At 45.0% G+C, this 21,308-nt stretch overlaps 2 protein-coding genes and 1 non-coding gene across 5 annotated transcripts; all 3 read right to left on the bottom strand.

Moving 5' to 3' along the window:
- Positions 1 to 5,237: 5,237 nt before the first annotated feature.
- On the bottom strand, positions 5,238 to 7,979 carry LOC111835918 (pancreatic progenitor cell differentiation and proliferation factor B-like). The gene is made up of 5 exons (XM_023796708.2): positions 7,792 to 7,979; positions 6,530 to 6,617; positions 6,019 to 6,096; positions 5,765 to 5,861; positions 5,238 to 5,582 (listed from the first exon to the last, which is right to left on the bottom strand). The coding sequence occupies exons 2-5, from the start codon at positions 6,582 to 6,584 to the stop codon at positions 5,453 to 5,455; spliced, it is 360 nt and encodes a 119-aa protein (XP_023652476.1). The 5' UTR covers positions 6,585 to 6,617; positions 7,792 to 7,979; the 3' UTR covers positions 5,238 to 5,452.
- A 492-nt stretch (positions 7,980 to 8,471) lies between these two features.
- Positions 8,472 to 8,543, bottom strand: trnae-cuc (transfer RNA glutamic acid (anticodon CUC)). Its single transcript has one exon. It is a non-coding gene; the product is annotated as a tRNA-Glu (tRNA).
- A 113-nt stretch (positions 8,544 to 8,656) lies between these two features.
- Positions 8,657 to 19,679, bottom strand: LOC111835917 (tumor protein D54-like). 3 transcript variants are annotated; one of them, XM_023796706.2, is made up of 9 exons: positions 19,572 to 19,679; positions 19,431 to 19,489; positions 18,798 to 18,946; positions 18,534 to 18,682; positions 18,122 to 18,181; positions 12,265 to 12,366; positions 10,569 to 10,613; positions 10,334 to 10,382; positions 8,657 to 10,066 (listed from the first exon to the last, which is right to left on the bottom strand). In XM_023796706.2, exons 2-9 carry the CDS (start codon positions 19,447 to 19,449, stop codon positions 9,983 to 9,985), a joined length of 657 nt encoding a protein of 218 aa, XP_023652474.1. In that variant the 5' UTR covers positions 19,450 to 19,489; positions 19,572 to 19,679; the 3' UTR covers positions 8,657 to 9,982. The 3 variants fall into 3 exon arrangements, with proteins under 3 accessions (XP_023652474.1, XP_023652472.1, XP_023652475.1); XM_023796704.2 differs by having other exon boundaries at positions 19,431 to 19,486; positions 19,572 to 19,675; XM_023796707.2 differs by lacking the exon at positions 10,569 to 10,613 and having other exon boundaries at positions 19,431 to 19,486; positions 19,572 to 19,675.
- Between the last annotated feature and the right edge of the window lie 1,629 nt (positions 19,680 to 21,308).

The following is a 21,308-nucleotide window of genomic DNA, read 5'->3' as shown; positions in this document are numbered from 1 at the left end:
ACGGATAATTATTTGCAAGCTCTGAGGGCCTGTGTACCTGTCCACATTTTTTGGGTAGCAGTCATTGAAAACCTCACCTCCATCCTAAACTGCAGAATCCCCCCTTTCTCCCTGACTTCGTTTCCTTGGAGATTTTACACAGTCAAACACACTGTCCATGTATAAGAATAACATACTTATTTCTCTAATTATCGCCAAAAAAGGAATTCTTAACTGGAAATCGGAAAACACACTTAATTTAAATCATTGACTAATCCAACGATAGAATATATATCCATGGGAAAAAATTACAGCCTTAAATAAAAATAACATACTGCTGTTTGAGAAAAACTGGGAACCGTTTTTACACCATTTTAACCTGTAAAACAAGCAGGCTAATTCTACATGCATTTCTATAAACATTTGATAAACATATAATCATTAGTCCCTACACACCCACGTGTTTGCACACTCATAGGCGCACACACACACACACACACACACACACACACAGTGTTGTAGTATATAGACCGTATAGTCAAGATCAGAAACAGACTAATGTTTAGCCTACATAATAAAATTAGCTAACAAATTACAGCTATGTCACTTCCTTCCTTCCTTCCTCCGTCCATCACGAGCAAAAACGAAACTTTACCTTAGGAAAGTCAGTGTCAACATTTGCTGTCCCCTCAGTCTAATGTTACATTATATTCCTCCATATTACCATAATTCACTAAATTAAAGTAGAGAGAGTGCTAGTTAACATTGTCAGTACCTAACGTTAGCCTTAGATGGCAAATGCTAAGGTTTGCTGTCAAACAACTGAAACTACGGTCCTGAAACATATAGTATACTGGTCTTTAGATTAAGGGGTTTATAAGATTTCTGATACAGAGACAGGTTGTTAACATCAGCTTGCTAGATACTTAAATTTACCTTTCCTTATGCTTCCTGGATAACTTGTCAGATTTAAGGTACACCAGTTTAAATGTACTTTGCTTCAGGTAATTTAAATTTAGCCCAGACTACCTTAAACGTACAAATTATCTGGCTAAGCAAGAAATCCAGCTTCATCAAATAGGGCCCAGAAGACAGAACCAAGCTGCATGTACACATGTCAGAACACATGGAAGGCACACACCTGAAACAGCCAGTTACTGCATCAGCTCACCGTGTGTGTTATCCTACAGGTGTTTGTTTTACTATTCTTATCTACAGTGGGTACAGAAAGTATTCAGACCCTCTTCAATTTTTCACTCTGTTATATTGCAGCCATTTGCTAAAATCATTTAAAATAATTTTTCCCCCCCTCATTAAATGTACACACATCACCCCATATTGACAGACAAAAAAAAATAAAAAAAATTTTGAAATTGTTGCAAAAAGAAACAAATATCACATGGTCCTAAGTATTCAGACCCTTTGCTCAGTATTTAGTAGAAGCACCCTTTTGAGCTAATACAGCCATGAGTCTTCTTGGGAAAGATGCAACAAGTTTTTCACACCTGGATTTGGGGATCCTCTGCCATTCCTCCTTGCAGATCCTCTCCAGTTCTGTCAGGTTGGATGGTAAACATTGGTGGACAGCCATTTTTAGGTCTCTCCAGAGATGCTCAATTGGGTTTAAGTCAGGGCTCTGGCTGGGCCATTCAAGAACAGTCACAGAGTTGTTGTGAAGCCACTCCTTCGTTATTTTAGCTGTGTGCTTAGGGTCATTGTCTTGTTGGAAGACAAACCTTCGGCCCAGTCTGAGGTCCTTAGCACTCTGGAGAAGGTTTTTGTCCAGGATATCCCTGTACTTGGCCGCATTCATCTTTCCCTCGATTGCAACCAGTTGTCCTGTCCCTGCAGCTGAAAAACACCCCCACAGCATGATGCTGCCACCGCCATGCTTCACTGTGGGGACTGTATTGGACAAGTGATGAGCAGTGCCTGATTGTCTCCACACATACTGCTTAGAATTAAGGCCAAGAAGTTCTATCTTGGTCTCATCAGACCAGAGAATCTTATTTCTCACCATCTCAGAGTCCTTCAGGTGTCTTTTAGCAAACTCCATGCGGGCTGTCATGTGTCTTGCACTGAGGAGAGGCTTCCGACAGGCCACTCTGCCATAAAGCCCTGACTGGTGGAGGGCTGTAGTGATGGTTGACTTTCTGCAACTTTCTCCCATCTCCTGACTGCATCTTTGGAGCTCAGCCAAAGTGATCTTTGGGTTCTTCTTTACCTCTCTCACCAAGGCTCTTCTCGCCCGGTAGCTCAGCTTGGCCGGACGGCCAGCTCTAGGAAGGGTTCTGGTCATCCCAAACGTCTTCCATTTAAGGATTATGGAGGCCACTGTGCTCTTGGGAACCTTAAGTACAGCAGAAATTTTTTTGTAACCTTGGCCAGATCTGTGCCTTGCCACAATTCTGTCTATGAGCTCTTCAGGCAGTTCCTTTGACCTCATGATTCTCATTTGCTCTGACATGCATTGTGAGCTGTAAGGTCTTATGTAGACGGGTGTGTGGCTTTCCTAATCAAGTCCAATCAGTATAATCAAACACAGCTGGACTCAAATGAATGAATGAAGGATGATCAGAAGAAATGGAAAGCACCTGAGTTAAATATATGAGTGTCACAGCAAAGGGTCTGAATACTTAGGACCATGTGATATTTCAGTTTTTCTTTTTTAATAAATCTGCAACAATTTCAAAAATTATTTTTTTTGTCTGTCAATATGTGTGTACATTAATGAGGAAAAAAAAATATTTTAAATGATTTTAGCAAATGGCTGCAATATAACAAAGAGTGAAAAATTGAAGGGGGTCTGAATACTTTCCATACCCACTGTATTTATTAGCTATTTATACTTTATAACACTATGCTAATTCATTTCAGTTCCTGTCTTTTTGGGTATGTGTATTACTTATGCCATTTTTGAGTGTTTTGCTCCTAACCCAATTTCTTCCCATAATCCCTGTTGTTTCCATAGCACAAATTTGCAACATTAATATTGCTTATGGTATTTCAGGAATTACTGCGTTATAGGACGACATATTGTAATATAAATACAGACCAAACTGCGCAGAGATTTTATGGAGATGAAAGATCTGCCCATTACCCTCCACAGTAATATTAACGTACCTACTGTTCAAAAATGTCACAGTGTTCTAATGACACCTAGTGGCACCTTTCACAAGTAAAAGAGTCCTGAGAACTGAATGTGCCGGAAGGCGAATGTAAAATTTAAGTACGAGAGACAAGTTATTGGTCAGGTTAAAGAGAACCTAAAAGAAAACACTGATTAACAATACTGTTAAAAAATCACTACACTAGTAACTTGGCATTGCATCACATCAGAAAAACATTTGTAATGACATTGGATGTGAGAACTGGGCAGTTTGGGGGCTGTTCTGAAAAGTGGATGCGACAAAACCTTGACCAGTGTGACCTGACGGCTCTTGGGAAAGTACGTACAATATGGAAACAAATCATCTATATGAAAACAAAACCGAATGATGCTGGGCCTCTCGAGTGGACATTTTCATGGACTATAAAGGTCACCTGTGAAGACCAGTTGGAGAAGTTTAGGGTATTAATATGTATATAAACTCTTGTGTCCAGCCCCCCTGTTTCACACTGTCCTGTGTTTTGCACTGTAGGTTCTGTGAAAACTCTTGCTTTGTCACTCACTGTCTGCGTTTCATACTGTGGTCCTACAGGAAACACTGTTTAGTGCCACTGTATACTTGTACTTGCAAGGTATGACAAGAAAGCCCACTTTTCATTATTATTATTATTATCATCATCATTATTGAGCCTGTTAGCTTTGCCATTCCACTGAGAATATCCAGCATGGCCCCAGAAAATGGCTCTCGCTCCGTATCAGTGCCAGGAAGGAAGTCCTCAGCCTATGCAAATAGGGCAGCTACTTGCTCCCACATCGCCCTCAATCTGAGAGCCTTGCTCGGTGGGTGACTCACTCACCAAATAATGGCTCCCCTCAGGAAGTACTCGCCTGTAACAGAACACAAACATACCTGGTACTCATCACATGTTCAAAGGTGCTAAGAGAGTGAGCAAGGTGTTGCTTGACGGCCACTTTGCAGTAAAGTGCTGTTACAGTTTGATTTACCATTTGTCTGGATATTTTAATTACAGTGTGACGTGCTACGTCTCAGTGACAAAATGCTCATTTTAGTAGAGTAAAATGTGACAGAGTTGGCCATGTGCCACTAAGAATCATTCTGACAAGTAGGCCTGTTCTCTAAGGTCACTATGCACCCTGTTACTGCCAACCCCTCATCAACGAGACAGAGCAGAATGAAGACAACCAGCCGGATGATGTATTTCTAAAAAGAGGACATGGTAAAGAACCATCCTGCTGATTGGTAACCACCCCATAAACATACCTTTTTCAGTAAGATAATTCATCCAGAACAGCTGAACAGCGGCGGATGGTGGCATCGAATGACTTCCTTGACGGCCCAAATGGACTCGTCAGGCTGCTTATTGGCAAGCAGCACTGAAAGCGTTCGGCACAGTGGCTACATTGAGAGGAGCACAAAGCCTGGCATTGTTTCAGCAGTGGGCTCAGCTACAGGCTCATTGTCCCAAACCGGCTCACACTGGTCAGTCAAGACTGGCGGGGCTCACTTTGCCTTTGTGCCATTTCAATAATGGTTCAACAGAGGACAGAGCTGCCTGTAAGAGCGATGCTCCATGGGGCATTTTGGGGGCCTGGTACGCGCACAGAAGCAGTAGAGAAGATTCACATGAAAGGTGCTCACCTTATCAATACACCGAGGCTGAAAAAACTTTCACCTGTCAGACAGATGTTAGCTTTGGGCCACGGCGAACAGAATTCAGTGTCAAGCTCAAAATACAAACATTCCCTGCACTGATACCAGGGAAGTCACACACTTTCCTTTCAGGAAGAGAAAGTTGCCGACGGTGTGCTTTTATTCATCTAGCGAGCTGCATTAGCAGGGGATGTGGGCCTGTGCAGGATAGCATGCAGCAGCTATTTATACCCGTTTAAGTGCTCAAGCCAACATGATGATTCAGCTGCCCTGTATTCTAAAGCATTACATAAGCTGCATCAGTCTGAACCCATAGTGATTAACAGCGAAGATTTTCAGAAAATGTTCCATGAGAATTGTGGAAACTTCCCATTAAATGCACCATATGGATCATTGGATCTAAATTAAAGACATGTCATCTTTAGAGTACCTGGAAATTAGATTAGGAACCAATGCAGGCACAGGGACTCAATCAGGCGGGCTGCAATGTTACTTTATTTCAAGTGAGAAATGGGATGGGTCACACAAGCACATCCCCTGTTGCACTATTACATGTAATGTTGCTCAGACAGCCGATTAAACAAAAAGCCAAAACAGTCGAACAAAAAGCAGCCCCCTGCTACCAAAAAGAAAACTTTAAAAAAGGAGGAGGGGCGCCGCCGTCGCCTAGCAGCAGCCCGCAGCACCGCGGCTCACGAGGGCGGGGGGGCCCCCCCTGCGTCTGCGCCGCCCGCCTCGCTGCCCTCACTCAGCTGCCTCTTCATCACCATCTCCCTGGCAACACAGGTCACCTGCCCATTGGCCCCACTGGTCACGCCCACCCTGTGGGAGAGGGCGGCAAGAACGGGGACTAATGAAACCGAACAAGCTGGTTGCAGTAAACGGTGGATGGATTTTGATCCAAAGAAAGAAATTCTGGAAATAAATGCAGTCAGGCACTGAAACCTCTCAGGACCAAGCATTCGCCATTAGGCCAAGTCAACAACAGACACGCATGAACTTACTTTTGCTGGGACTCAGCATGGGTGATCATACCAGGCTGATTATGCTTCCCAAAAAAGAAAGTGGACCACCAGTGGCCAGAATCCTGCCGGGGAAGACCTGAGGGGACAGACACAGTTCATTTAGGTCAAGGACAGGAAATCATGGGCTCCTCTGAAGCTTTGAGGACGACAAGGAAAAGGTAAAAACAAAGGTAAACATGTCTGCTCCCAGAGGTACCAAGTCACCTCCAGGTCCCCCCCCCGTGGCACGGTACCTGGGTGGTGTGGGATGAGCTCCCCAGAGGACTCCAAGCTACCACAGGAGCTGCTGCTGGAGGTGGAACCAATGCGCCCTGCAAAAGCAGCACAGCATCACAGGGCTGCTCCCAGCCGGGCTCTGACCCAAAAAATGGAATCTGTCCAGCGGAGCAACTGCCGCAGCTCATCAACATCTCAATCTGTAGCCTTTAGTCACTAATTCAACTTCAGCATTACTGTCCTTCTGCCCGGAGGCCAGCAGCTAAACACGAGGGCTGCTGACAGCACCTGCAGTTCTGGACATAGTCTTTATAATGTACATGAGCACAAATACAGCAAGAGCAAATGGATGCCCTTATTGTAACAAGATGCCTTTGAGGGGTGGTGAGTACTGTAAACATGCTGCATACTAAGTGTTGTTACTGTATTTGTAAAGACCAGACAATGTAGTGGAGCATGACCACACCAGGTCTCCTACTGAGCCTTGATCTAAATGCCTTAACATGCGAATGTGAGCTGAGGACTCACTGCGATAGTAGTCATGGGCGGCCACGAGGGAGCCACTGGATGGGATGGCTGCCATTCCTCTAGCCTTGTGCACGCAGTGATGGAAACCCTGGAGAGAGGAGGCTCAGGGTATGAGTCACAGTAATGCAGAAAGCCAGTGTCCCCGAGGCACCGAGCGAACGAGCTGGAATGAAGCGGTTTATACACCACTCACCGTCCTCCCACATTGCTGAGAGTCAGCCACCCACCCCCACACCGCTGTGGCCAGCAAACCCCAGGATCCATCACTCCCTGTGTAGGAAATCACCCACGCCGAGGCGGCTGACTCGGAATCAGATATGGGGGCACGCAACGCCTAGGAATCCATACTGAGTTTGCAGAAGACAGAATGATCTGGCACCACGTTTATAAGATACCGGACTTGCTATTTGTACTGGTGTACAGTGGAATTCTTTGGGGTTCACAAACAGTCTTTCTCCAAGAAAGATGCAGCTTTAGGGTTAGAGCACATGGACAGCCAGCAACCCTGTGGAAGTTTTCAGAATTAAGGGTTTTGAACTGGGGTGCAGCAGTGATATAATTATTCTGCCAGTCACAGGATTAAACCTTTCGGATATGGGCACAAGTCCCGCACCCACCGAGTAACACACTCCCAGGGACATCTGGGAAATTTGAACCGCACCATAAAGGCTGAGCCTCGCTTGAGTGAAGCCCTGATGTAGTGCAGGGTCCAGAGACAAAACCTAAGAGGCAGAAAATGGAGCTTCGGCTAGACTATCAACCCTGTAGCTAGACAACAAAGCAAACAGATTTAACAACTGCAAACCTTTAGCTGCAGATGCTGCACGGGAGATGTGTCACGGTGGTCACGCATGGGTACGTGCTAATACCAGACTCCTTTAATTACTCCCAGAGGACAATGTGGGGCAATTCATGATGCGACAGTCCTTTCAAATGAGCTTGTTCACTCGGCCACCGTGCGCAAAACAAAACCACCATCAAACAAATGTAGCTCCGAATAACGGATTACACAAGGCGCTGTGCAAACGGCGTGGATACAGCGGAATTAAGAATGGATCGCCAGTCCAAATCAACAGGCACCCCGCCGGGAACATGGCACAAAACTCACATCCCCAAACGGATAACACCACGAAAAACGAAGGTAGGCGAGCGAAATCTGCTATTTTTTGACCGATGTGTACGTTTCTGCGCCGTTCGCCATTTTATATCCATCCCCTGTACATACACGTAAACAACGTTCTCCTGCCAGCCGACAGACTCACCTTTTCGACGTCTGCTGATGTTAAAACAGCACCAAAAGCAGCTCAAGGTGTCTGTTGGCAAGGCTCAGAGGAGGAAACGCTAGGCGACGGGGCCCATTTGTGATTAAAAAATTGGGCAAAACCCTCGACAACCGTCGTACTGTTCAGTCGTGACAAACCTTCTACAGGAACAATGACAGGGGGTATTTATATATTTCGAGGTGACGTCATGCCCTCAGGACACGTGATCGGCCTCGAAGCGACCGCATCTCTGAAGAAGACAAAGGCTTATTTGGTAGCACGACGGGGAGTGGGTGTTGGCGGGGGGAGTTCGTGGCAAACAAACAAATACAGAGCCGATAACCTCTACGAATTACTTAGCGAAGGTGAAAACACCCTTTAATATTAGGGTTAATATGACTAAGAAACCAGATGCAAATTTTCAGCTAACACGAGGCTGTTACAAACGTCTCCATCCATCGCTAGATGGATGATCGCTAGAACCTATCCAAGGCACACTGTGTGTGTGTTTTTATATATATTATATATAAAATAATAATCACAGTCATGTACTGTATTTATTCGTAGGGGTACTGAAATTGCAAATCTTGCGTTAAGACTGCCGGAACGCAGACAGTGAAAACAGAGGTCCCAGAACGTGTTTGGGCACAAACAAACCTGTACATAGCGATAAAACATACTTCCCTGACCGGGAATCGAACCCGGGCCGCGGCGGTGAGAGCGCCGAATCCTAACCACTAGACCACCAGGGAGACGTATTACAAAGTTTAATTGGGACTACTTAAGTAAATTGATACCGAAAAAAAACACAAAAACCAGAAAGCAGCGGTTGCAAATCCAGTTTTAATGAACCACTACACCTAAATTCGTCTAAAGGAAAACTTTATTTATATGCCAAAATATAACAAACCATTTAACAAATTCCATCCGAAACGCAAATGTTATCCCTTAGTTGCACTCAATAATCCGCCATATCTGCTTTCTTGGCATTGGAAAACACAAAATTAGGTTCTGTTTCAATGCATTACTATATATTTACCCACCACCGTGTATTATGCGCCTTAAGCATCGTATCCATTGTTCTGGCACAATCTAGTAAACATTATATGAAATGTGGCAGACCTCTGGGGATGGCAGCGTACTATAAAGAAAGAGGTGTATATACTGACAGCAGGCTTTAAGCTGTGTCATGTCAACCTACAAATCCTTATAGTTCCAGCAGGACCACCCCGTAAATAGCCGTCGCTAACTTAAAAGAAGGCAACAGAAAATGCGGCAAAACAATCAAATGCTTAACTGACAGTGAGAGCTTCTCTTTAGTGAAATTGACCTGGAATCCTAACACACCGCAACAGTTTTTAAGTCTCTGTGAATATACGGACAGCCCCCGCCCCTCCCCGACTGACACAGCACAGACACGTAAGATGCATGAGCAACAATGGTGGTGTGGATGCATGGCACGGCAAGCAAGCTACAAATACAACGCAAGTGAGTAACCGTCTCCATCTGTTCAAGAAAAAAAGGATAAAAAAAACAAACAGGCAAAATAAACCCATGACGGCGAAAAGTTTCTGCTCCAAAAGAAAATCTATACTATTCAGAAGCTGCTTTGCCCCCCCCCCCCCCTTTACATTTATTTTTTCAATACTGAACCTGACAAATATAAGGCAACATTTGGCTGTGGACCCCACATTCACCCGGATACAGCATGGTTTCACATTCTGATCGGTAGAGTCAGTGGCCTGAGGAGAATGCTGGAAAATGCAAAGTGAGCACTGAGCTATTAAATAGACACGATTCCGTTTCCTGTGGGCTTTTGGCTACTTTCAGGATGCAGGACGCCGTTTCGTTTGGTAGTGTTTTCTCCTGCCAGTCACGCCAAGGTAGCAGCTGGCAACATTATTTATATCCGTATAGAAAAGTGGAGACAAGCAGTGTAAAATAGTTTAGAATACAAAGAGCTGTCATGTGTTCACAGCTTGCAGTGCCCAGTGATAACGTGAAGCTTGTTGTCAGTGTTTGGGTATGTGCACGGGTGGGGGGGGACAGTGCGGTCAGACTGGCTATAGTGGGGTGGGATGGCGAGTGGGGGGAGTCTCCAGACGAGGGGCGTCGATACTCCAGCGATGGCACGGGTTCCTGGCCACGTTGCTGGGGAGGGTGGGCGCTGGCAGCAGCACTGGCTGGGTCATCAGGGGAAGCTGTCCTGGGGGTCCCCCTTCTCAGCGGGAGAAGTGGCTCCATCACCATTCACGGCCCCTCCAACCACCTTTTGCTGTAGGGGTGGGAGTAACAGTCAGGTCAGGGACATCCAGGACGGACAAGGAGTCTCCAGTAGTGAAAAAACATGTGGTTCCTGATATAGTGAGCTCTCTCAAAGTGACAATATGAATAACTGGACCACAGTACAGCTGCAGCCACATTACGGCGCATCGTGCTCTCTGACATGAACGTGTTTGTCAGGTGCTATACGAAGAACAGAGTGACACGATCCAGAGTCCATGGGGGGGTTTTCTGAAGGTCACTCTCCTCACAAACTTACCTTCATGGTCTCCATTCGGTCTTCAAAGGACCTGAACGTGGGCGAGTTCCTGCAGGGTAACGATGAAAAAAGGTTCAGCTGCGCCGACAACAAATGATCGACTGTATGGGGTGAGGTTTCTCCTGAGGACTCGCATGCATCCTGGGGAGGGGGAGGGACTGGAAGCTAAAACAACTGGAGGAACGTTCCGGATAATGGCATGCATAGAGCGTGTCAGAACGGGCAGAAGGCTCACCTCATCGCAGGCATACTTATCGAGTGGCGAATGGAGTGGGTGCCACTTTGAGAGCAGTAAGGAAAAAGAGAAGGTAACAGAGGTTAAGGCAGCGAAGGTGCTCAGGACGAGGCCACAAGCACAGGAGAAAGTGGCAGAAGGCAGCTCCATGGGCAGACACTGAACACCGAAGCACATGGGGGACTTTTCACTACAGCTACGGCACACAACAGCAAAAGTAAAGGCCGCTTCACACCAAGTAAAAGGGGGGGGGGGGAGTAATGTTTTTATTTCTGCTTGATTTACAGACCTATTTGTACACTATCAATTAAAAAAAATCAGGCAAAGTAAAATTTAAGTTCTATTTTTTTTCTGTTTTTACTAGTTTCCTCAAAAGAAACTAGAACGTGTCATCACTGCTGCTAGGGCTCATCACTAGTTTGTCAGTTTCTTTCGGTAGGAAAACTCAATCAGTTGCAAAAATTCTGCATCGTGCTTGATGTGAAAGATTTTGATCTGTCAAATTTGCAGCTGACTTTTAAATTTGGGTTCTTTTGTATCACATTTGGTGTGAAACGGCTGTATCAGAGTGGAAGGTCATGTGATCAGAGCTGAAACAGCCCAAAAGGGCACGTTTTACAGCAGAAAGGGTTAACAGCAAAACAGAGATTAACCTTCACCTAACAGAAAACAGCTAAACTAAATGACACAGTATAATCCTAATCATCATAATATGAGGGTTCTTGTCTTACCCAAGTGATTGTGAAAAAGGCAGAGCTCTATTTAACCCAGAGGAAGCGATAAAAAACAGATTAAAAAAACGAAGGTAAGCAAAAACAAAACATGGCCAGAGTATAAAGGGAGATGGGTGATGGGCTCACAGCGCTACGGCCAGGCAAATGTGCCGCCCCCATGTGGAGCCGGGGCTCAGCAGGGGCTGGGTACCACAGCAGCAGGGGGTTAGCAGCGACCAGTGGCATAATGGTGTCTTGGTAGGTGGATATAAGGTTATAACATACAACTGCGCATAAGCACTTCTTTGTCCGTGACATGATGACTGACATCAAACATGCCGATCGATTAATCAAATCCATCCTATCGGTGTGTACAGTTCACTCTTCCGGATGAGGAGAATCAAAGGGTGAGTAACACGGTGTCGTTGTAACCCCAGCGTGGCACTGACACACCCCCACTCGTCAGATGTGAAGGATGGCAACAGGGAGTCGCCACCATTGCAAAGATATATCGATAGTTCCTAAGGATGACCGTGCACTGTCTACATGCACTATAGGTGACAGCATTCGTATGTCAGCAACCGTGCAAATCACAAGACGAGTGAAGAGGTTCACCAGAATTACAGATCAATTACAACCTGTTCGTTGCTAAATTAAACACAAAACACTCAATATTTCTAAATACTGGTAATTTCCCACAAGCAGATAGCCTTTTAATCACGTGAGTATGGCAGAATGTGGTGAACAGGGCAGGGCTGCAGGGCACAAAACCCAACCCATCCTGACCGCACCCAACCACACCTTGCGATACATCTCATGGTATCACGCTTTAACACTGATTTAAAACGTGCCTGTGCAAGAAACATTTTTAAAAACCTCACAAATGGAACGTAATCAACATGGCTGCCCACTTGGCAACAGAGGAGAGCAGCTACGGGGCGCCGCACTGATCAGCCAGTACAAGCGGCGAGAGGAAGCGCTACCTCATGTCTCCAAACTTGCGACTGATGGCTGTGCCCATATTGGAGAGCGCAGCTGATGTCTTCTGGCCGGCCTGCGACAGGGTTTCCTGAGTTTTCTTGTACCTGCAGGTCAGAGGAGAGAAACGATGAGGCAAGCAGGATGGAGAGCAAGTGAAACAGAAGCGCGCTGCTTTCTGGGATGCATGCTCAGCTGTACTTGTTCCATACAAAAGGACTTGCTACTCAGAGCTGCCTGAGGGCCAAAGCCGCATGCTGTTCCCAGAGCACCAAGGGCTATAGCGTCAGCCCATGGGATCCAGGGGCCAGGAGAACAAGGACAGGCAGGCAGCCGGGCAGGAACAGGAGACTACAGGAAACTACTAGCTAAACTGAAAATATGCATTATCAGAAACCAGTAACACCTGCACAGGCATTTTATTTATAAAATATAAATAATATATCTGTAGTTTGGTGGGGTAGGGATCTGTTTCTGTTCCTGGAAGGTTGTGGGTTCAACTCCCATACCTGGCAGAGTAACGATATCACAGTTGGGCCCTCGAGCAAGGCCCTTAATACCAGCTGCTGGATGCTGGCTGACCCTGTGCTCTGACCTCAAGCTCACCTCTAAATAAACGTGAATATACTTGCAAGCCTAGTTACAGTCAAAAAGAGGCACAGGTAAAAAGTCAGAATATGTGCTACAATAAATATTACAATGGCAGCTCAGTGCAGGAAAGATGAGGGGGAAGCTCTGCTCTGCCCAGGGCACTGACATGTCAGACAGCCTGAACAGCACTGCTGCTCAAAAACGGAGACAAGGAACACGTCCGTTAGTAATAGTAATGACAGCTTCATCAGAAAGGCAAATAATCACATGGGATGAACCATCAGTAATCAACACGGACATCTGCAGTACACAAGTGGGGAAGTTCAGCGGAAATCCGCGAGCAGAGGCCAAACATGACACAGCAAACACCTTTCTACACCCCCGCTTCAGGGTTAAGGGCCCCCGTGTCGCTGACAGCCGTGGGCTTTTTGGTACACCAGGCCCTCGGTGGACCTACGTGGAAGAATAGCTGAGGGGGGCGTGAGCAGTGCCCCAGCCCCTAGGGCTCGACCAATAGGGTTTTCTCAGGACAAATAGCAATTAAGTAACCAAGACGACCAGTAACCAATACACATTTGCCGTTAAAAATAAAAACATACATTTAAGAGAGAACTTTTCAAAATTGTCTTTAAATTTGCAGGGAGCATTCAGCAGCATTTGCTATAAAGTTAAAAATAAACAAATAATGCATCTCTCTGAAGATTTATAAAGTCAATAAAGTAAAAATATATAAAACCACTAAAATTGAAATTTGTACTTGAATTCGAGACTCGGCTCATAATCCCAGTTGGGCAGCAGCAGATGGTGGTGTAGAAAGCAAAGTGCTCCCCAGTGAGACCGCTTCTGTTACTCTCAAACTGCAGTCTCTTCAATGAAGACACGTTCACTTGCAATTTTCTTTGCTAGACAGCTGGCTAAATTACAGACCCGCTAAGGAACTTGGTGATGTTCGCAATCGCACTCAAGTTAGCCCAATGAGACTCAACATTAGCTTTTGTCATGACAATCAGAGACCTGTAACATAAAACCACCAACTCCTACAGGTGAGTAATCTCACATTCTCAATATGGTAGCTAAAATAAGTTCCATTTGCACTGCCACTAACGTTACATACCGTTATGTTTACATAAACTAATTTTTTGTTATAGTTAACTCCATACCACTACAACAAAGTGCATTATTCAGGCATTTCCACCAACTGGGAAACTGGGCATGATGGTCATCACATAAATAGAAAATGATCTTCAACTTCAGTGTGGGGGATTATGACGTTGATTGCAACTTTTGTAATAACTGCTGCAACTTGTGCAATACCTTAGAAACACAGTTCTGCTCACTCACCAGAGCTGCTCCAGACTTCACATACATTCCTATATACCTGTGTGTTCCACATTAGCTTTAAGTGTTGATTGGGTACAAGTCATGAGAAATAGTCTTAGATAGTGCTGTGTGCAGAACATTGTTTGTGCAGTGGTGACTACAGAGAGATGGCTGCATCAGAGCCCAAGTAGATCATTTTTAAATTAATTTATCACCAATCAGAAAGAAAAAAAGCTATTCCAATAAGCATAAAAATGTTGAATATCGAATCCAATAATCGACCAGGCTGATAATCGGTTGACCCTACCCGTGAACATGCTGGCTGCTGCTTCAAAGCTAACCAGAGAGGAAAAGATATCACTGACTGTGCAAGGCCTCTATGGAGGGCTAAGAGTGCCAAAATTAAATAAATAAATACACCAATAATTAATTAATTAAATGTGCCATGAATTGTTTAAAATGGGAAATAAAAATATCGTTAATTAAATGTGCCATGAATTATTATCTACCATTAGAAATAAAACCATTATTAATTAATTACATGTGTCATTTACAATTATTTCACTATTTATTTAATTTTGGCACTATCACCACATCATGAATTAATTTTATCTGTCACTGCGGGTCGTCAACCGAGAGTAACATCTGATTGGTTACCCTGTACAGCAAGTCAAAACAAATAGATCCCAGATAATGGATCGGTACGGGACCCGTCAACATACTCCGAGACAATAGATGGCAGTATTTGTTTTCACATTGCTACCTATAATAATCAAGAAGAAGAAGAATTTCGCAACGGCCTTAATTGAGCGATATAGGTAGGGGTGTCACTACCGAAAATGTTACATCTACCGAAAATGTAACTTCCGCTACTACGCATGCGCACGCTTGCGACTTCTGGAAGAAGCGTGCTATTTTTATGGCATCGCGTCACATTTCACCGTCTGTTGATTTTTTATGATAATGTCGACAGCGAGAGGAAAGAGAATTAACCGGATAATGATGGAGTCCTTCGACTTTAAAAGATTTTATTTCGCATTGGCCTTTAATGCCTAATGTGCTTCAGAAGGAGCGACGTAAAATACAGGATATGGCCATCAATTTTAATCAAAGGTGACATTAATTTAATGTTACCATTATGTACTACTCCCAGTTCGATGTGCTGTCAAGTTTCTTAAACTAAGCCTCCTTTTTTCTCCTTAGTCATTTCTTTTCTTAATTGTATCAGTGTAATTACCACACACTCGTGTCAGTTACGGCAGCTGTGTCTTGTAGTGCTAAATGAAGCAAATTATATTTGTTTCTGACAGACGACCGATTGTTTTATCTTGGGCCAAACTGCACAACTTAAACATTGTTTATGTTCTGCAAATAAAAGTTCTTAAATATTATTTTGGAGTGACTTTTTTTTTTTTTTTTTTAGAAAATGCTGTACATATATCACAGCCCCTTGATAAGCAATATGGGTACACGAGATTAATATACACCCCAATTTTATTACGATTTCTAAAGAAAAGGCATCTATTCAGCAATACCAATTGGGAAAGTGTAAGATTACTGTCCGGCACTAAAAGCAACGCGCACACAGATGCAAATATTACAATCGGCAAAGAAATATGGTTTAAATACCACAATAAAGTGACGGCTGAACTATAAATATAAACATCAATGACCCATCTCACAATACGTGACCAATGAATGATGATACACGACATCCATGCCCTGAATCACGGTCTGCCGCAAAATGTGAATACATGCGCAGTATTGGGCCTGATCCATGATTGGTAGCGCCATGTTGGAAATGACACAGCTTCAGACCAAAACAATCGGCTGCACAAGATCCAGATAGATCATTGTTTGTCCCGCCTACTGACTTTGATGGGTCACACTGACACATAAAATTAATTCATGATGTGGTGAAAGTGCCAAAATTAAATAAATAGTGAAATAATTGTAAATGACACATGTAATTAATTAATAATGATTTTATTTCTAATAGTAGATAATTCATGGCACATTTAATTAACGATATTTTTATTTCCCATTTTAAACAATTCATGGCACATTTAATTAATTAATTATTGGTGTATTTATTTATTTAATTTTGGCACTCTTAGCCCTCCATAGGCCTCACTGCAACAAGAGGGCAATCAGAGAGGCGACACGCGGCAGGGGAGGAACGCCAGGTCCTAATCAGGCTTTTGACTGCAGCACCGCACCCATGATCATTCAGGGACCTTGAGCTGAATGTTACTGAGAAGTCCTTAATCAAAACACCGGCAAACTGCTGCCACAAAAGCTAAGGGAGGGGCAGGCAGGCTGTAGGCGTGTAGCCATGGCGCTACAATCCAAAACGGAAGCTTGAGCAACAATGAAAGCAGCCATCTCGCGTGTCGTGGAAAGGCAGCCGCGGGATGTGAAGATACTCAGCTGCTCTGTACAGCCGCTTTCACAGGTAAGACGATCTCCTCATTTACAAATCACTGCACACCAGCCAGGAATCAGTGGGAAAACCTGACAATGCACAAATACAACTGGAATTCACTGGAATTCAAAATATTTTCTACTTCAAAATAAGCCCTAGTAGTCTTAAAGGTTCATTCTGGATGCCAAATCCTGGGCATCACTGGACAGAAGCCCATGTAAACAGAGATGAAATGACCAGAGTTGGGAACTAGAGATGTCACAAGCAGATCACCTGCGATGGGCTACGGTTCTGCTGAACTGTTGACGCTGACAGACAAAGCAAGATTTCTTGCTTAGCCGAAACTTGTTGGATAGTCTGGGCTGGATGAAGATAATGTCCATTTAGCCCAGACTACCATAAATCTGACAAGTTATCTGGATAAGCAAGAAATCTTGCTTCGTGAAGTAGCCTGCAGAGCAGCGGTACCTGGCAGCCACAAGCTGAAAAGCCGCAATGAACAGCACACTAGGGACAGTGCCAGGCACCCTGAGCGCAGCTACCTGGTGAAGAGCCTTCAGAGGACTAATCAAAACAGATCATTTCTAAAGAGACTCAAAAGAAACAAGAGGTCTTCTGACAACGTGAAGATGGTACAGGGGCTTAACCACAGGAAACCACTCTGGACACAAAACTCTACCAGGGCAGAGCTGAGGAGCTGAATGCAGCAAAACCTGACGAGCAAAACTAAATGACACAGATTTCTAAAACCATATTTTAACAACCTTCATTTCTGTCCAGAAACTAAATACTGTGCTCTACCAGAGGTACAAAACTGTATGAAATGCCAAAACCGGTGAGTGTTTACGGTCATTTAAAATTAAATGCCAGGTGACGGCTCAGGAACACTCAGACCCCACCCACATTCCACCTTCCCCAGCAGCCAATCGGGGGCTGGCTTAGCTGCCAGATGGCGTATACCCAGGGCATTTGCTGGGGCAGGCTCACTGGTAGGACAAGCGGGAGCTGCAGGCTGTAAAGCTGGTGTCACTTTGCACTGAAATATATACTAATGCAGCCAAATTTCATTCTGCACTTAAACCTATGACACTTTCCTGGCTAAATACTGCATCGTAATATTCTGACTTCAACAGCAGACAGGAAAAATAATCTTCTCATAAATATAACCACTCTAATCCATAAGACAGGGTAACACACGACCCCTATCAAGACTATGGTGAAGCGGCATGATTAGCAATCCTGATAAGGGACAGAGCATTTCAGGGGCCCAAGGCCAGAAAAGGGCAGAGTGACTGACAGCTGGCTGAGCCCACTGAGCTAGCTGGCTTCGTAGCAGGCTGCAGCACATGGTCAGGGCATGAATAACGAACAGGCGACCACAAAAGCCAACATGGCACCGTGATCACTCAGCGACAGGCTGGAGCACAGGGTCAGGGTGGAAAAAATGAACATGGCGACTACCAAAATGGACAGGGAACCACGATCACTCGGGAGACAGGCTGTGGGTGAGGAGCAAAGGCACTCACAGGTCAGAGGTGGTCATCTTCTCGTTCCACTCTCCTAGCTTCTCCGTGGTCCTCACATAGCTGCAAAGGGGCATGACACACAGGCACCAGGTAAGTCCAGCTTTTTCCAGATTCTTCTTAAACTCTTAAAAGCTGCGAGAAAGCCTTAGGAGCCCTGCTTTCACCATCTGTACCCCAGAAGCCAAGTGGACCAGCAGAGGCCGTGAATACAGACACACTGGCTCAGACATCCTGCAGCTGTCTTTTACAGTCAGACACCCTTCACATCAGAGATGGACACCGGTGAATGATCCTTTGTTCCCTGACTTGCTTTTTAAATCTGTAGTTAAACGGTCGTTTTGCACAGATCTTGTGCATTTCACCCCTCTCCCCTCCCCCCTCCCCCCTCTCCCCTCTCCCCTCCCCTCCTCACGCGGTGGATGTCTGCATGTCCTGCCAGCCGCGGTTCAAGTTCTGCCGCAGCTCCTCCAATGGCGTGAGGCCTAGCCTCCTTTTCAGCTCCCCTGCGTGCCGCTCCTTGGCACACAGCACCTGCCGCAGGGTCTGGATCTCATCCTCCACCTGCAGGAGCGTGAGGCACAGTGACAGGGAGGCTCCGGAAAAATCTATATGGGGGGGGGGGGGGGGGTTTGTTGGAGGTGAATATGAATGGGGGCCCTGCAATGTGGGACGGTACCTTGCTGAGCTCCAACTTCAGCTCCTCCTGCTCCTCCTCACTAAGGCCTGGGGGCAAGCTGCACTCAGCTGTATTGACAGCGCCCTCCTCAGGCAGCTCCGGTGCAACATCTGCAAGCGGGCCCTTGTTGGGAGAGTTCAGGTTGATGTCTGGAGCAGAGAGTGAGAGTAAAAGGGAGGGAGGCAAGCATGACTCACCATGTACAGACGGGCTCCACCTTTCCTTCAGCCGCCATCGCGGTCATTTCCTCAAACCGGAGGCTGAGCCACTACCGTGTCACACACAGCTATATATGCACACATATAAAATGTATCATACTGGACACATGACCCATTCGGCACTGATTCCTACAGAGAGCAAAGGCGACACATCATCGGTCGAAATGAAACCCGCAGAAAGGCGGCGGCCTCTATCCCATAAACATACAAGCATATCTCCCAAAACAAGGCGCGGAGCCGGGAGACAAGCAACCGGACAGAAGTCCAACGGGGCCGCGCTATCCAGATAAGCACCAACATGTCAGGAAGCAAACAGCGGGAACAGGACGGCAGCACCGGGCGCGTTTTTAGCTTAAAAGGCAAAAAGGAATTAAGAAAAACACGGAGTGTGCCGCTGCAAGGAGACCGTGTTTACCTTGCCCTGCGGAATCCATGACGGCAGGTGTGTGAATGTCGACGCTCCTTTAATACCTGCTGGAAGCAGAGGGTATAATGCACTTATTACTTCTCATTAATGACCAACAACAAGTAATTGACAGTAAAAGCGTCGCCTTACCGTAACAACAAGCTGTCCACTGCCAGGGGCTCCGTCACCTCACTAGGATCGGTGCGCGCTGCTCTACGGGGCGGCGTCCTTCCGGCGCGGGCGGTGACGTAGCGGAGCCTGTCCACGTCCATCATCATCATCATCATCATCATCATCATCATCATCATATTATTATTATTATTATTATTATTATTATTATTATTATTATTATTGCAGAAGTTACTTTAATCCTGAGATAATAGAGACAGCACGTTAAACGGCGTATCACCATTACCATCCTGAGTGGCACTCCGTCTCCTTTTCCTAACTATAATTAGCCATTTTCGGCTATGTGCGTTATATTTTTACGTTTAAATGTTTGGGGAAATTATATGAGGTTAACCAAATTTTTGGTCAGATTTTATGCACTGAGTATAACAATACTTATTATTATTATAATTAATTGATTACAATTCAGCTTTTGGTTCAGAATTCTATCAAGACGGGATATAAACAGGACATTTAATTCACTTTGAACAATAATTGAACTAATTGAGTTTACTATAATCCAGAGCACGTTCTGGAGAACAGGCTGCAGGATAACTCGATCAAGCCCAGTTCGTCACAGCACCTGCATGGAGCTATAGGCACAAATTCGCAATAAGGGCAACTTGCGGGTGCTGGGAGAGGCACTGTTCCATCATACCTCCAGGACTGTAGGTTTTAGTAAGAGACATGCAGTAAGGTGCACTCACTGCAGCCCTGTGCAGGAAAAGCGGCTGTAGAGGATGGCCGAAATAATGTTTTCTAAAGAACTTGCTAAATATCCCACAGTGGCAGATTCAGATTCTGCAAACTTTATCATTTTCCAAGACACAGTGAATCCATATCATTTATCAGAGACACCTAAAGCACACTGGGGTGTAATTGACATACTTCACACCCTGGTCACATGACTGTGGAAACCTTTGCTTTCTTTGTATTTGGCCTTTAGCCTAGTTTCATTGTTGAGAGTGCCTACTAAGCAAATGTAAAATAACAAATAAAGGAAATATAACAGGCCTTGAGGCAATGAAAATGCATTTGGGACAGACAATGGTTATCTGGGTGGAGCAGTTTGTTTTCTCAATAATATGACGACATAAACCACTGTGTGAACCACTAAGGAACGTGACCCTCATGGACTATAAGGAAAAGAGGCACACTGCCGCCTCCATGAGTCTTTTCTGGATTCTTCTTGTACTTTATGAGATTCCCTTGATGCCATTTGGCAGGCTGGTCCTCTTCTGTTAAAAACAACGATTCCAGTTGCATTTATAGTTCACTGTACACACCACAGCTATCAATCAAACGGAGCGTCTGGTGAGGCGGTGCCTGAGGTAGCAGGGGAGGCACAAAGCATGGACCCTAATGGCTGTGCTTGTTGTAATTAACTCTCCGTTGGGAAAACAACTCCAAACATACCTCCCCAATGGATCGGACAGCACATCTCAGGGGTGTCTAACAAAAGACACCAAGCTGATAATATGATTTAGATTGATAGCAATTTTAAATAAACCTGAACCTAATGTATTATTAACTTGAATTGTAAACAAGAAGTAAAGGCTTCTACATACAGAGGTGGATGGCTCAGGTCCAGAAAGGAAAAATCCAGACCAAGACTTTGTTTCAACCAACCAGCTGAGTGCTCTGTGACTGTAACTCTACAGTATATACTCAACTCTATATAGAGTCACAGTCACAGAATACTCAGCTGGTGAAATAATA

Source organism: Paramormyrops kingsleyae, chromosome 8 (assembly GCF_048594095.1).
Source record: "Paramormyrops kingsleyae isolate MSU_618 chromosome 8, PKINGS_0.4, whole genome shotgun sequence".
Classification (NCBI taxonomy): Eukaryota; Metazoa; Chordata; class Actinopteri; order Osteoglossiformes; family Mormyridae; genus Paramormyrops; species Paramormyrops kingsleyae.
The sequence above is the reverse complement of the archived record's forward strand: the minus strand, read 5'-3'. Positions and strand labels throughout refer to the sequence as shown.

Bases quoted from the DNA above. Each gene is read 5' to 3' on its own strand.
- LOC111835918 (XM_023796708.2), bottom strand. From the start codon at position 6,584: ATGGCAGCCATCCCATCCAGTGGCTCCCTCGTGGCCGCCCATGACTAC. The intron at 6,097-6,529 runs GTGAGTCCTCAG...CTGCTTTTGCAG, and splicing joins CGCCCATGACTACTATCGCA to GGCGCATTGGTTCCACCTCC. The intron at 5,583-5,764 runs GTAAGTTCATGC...CCTCTCCCACAG, and splicing joins CATGCTGAGTCCCAGCAAAA to GGTGGGCGTGACCAGTGGGG.
- LOC111835917 (XM_023796706.2), bottom strand. The intron at 12,367-18,121 runs GTGAGTGCCTTT...TCTGACCTGCAG, and splicing joins AAGATGACCACCTCTGACCT to GTACAAGAAAACTCAGGAAA. The intron at 10,067-10,333 runs GTAAGTTTGTGA...CCACCCCTACAG, and splicing joins ACCGAATGGAGACCATGAAG to CAAAAGGTGGTTGGAGGGGC.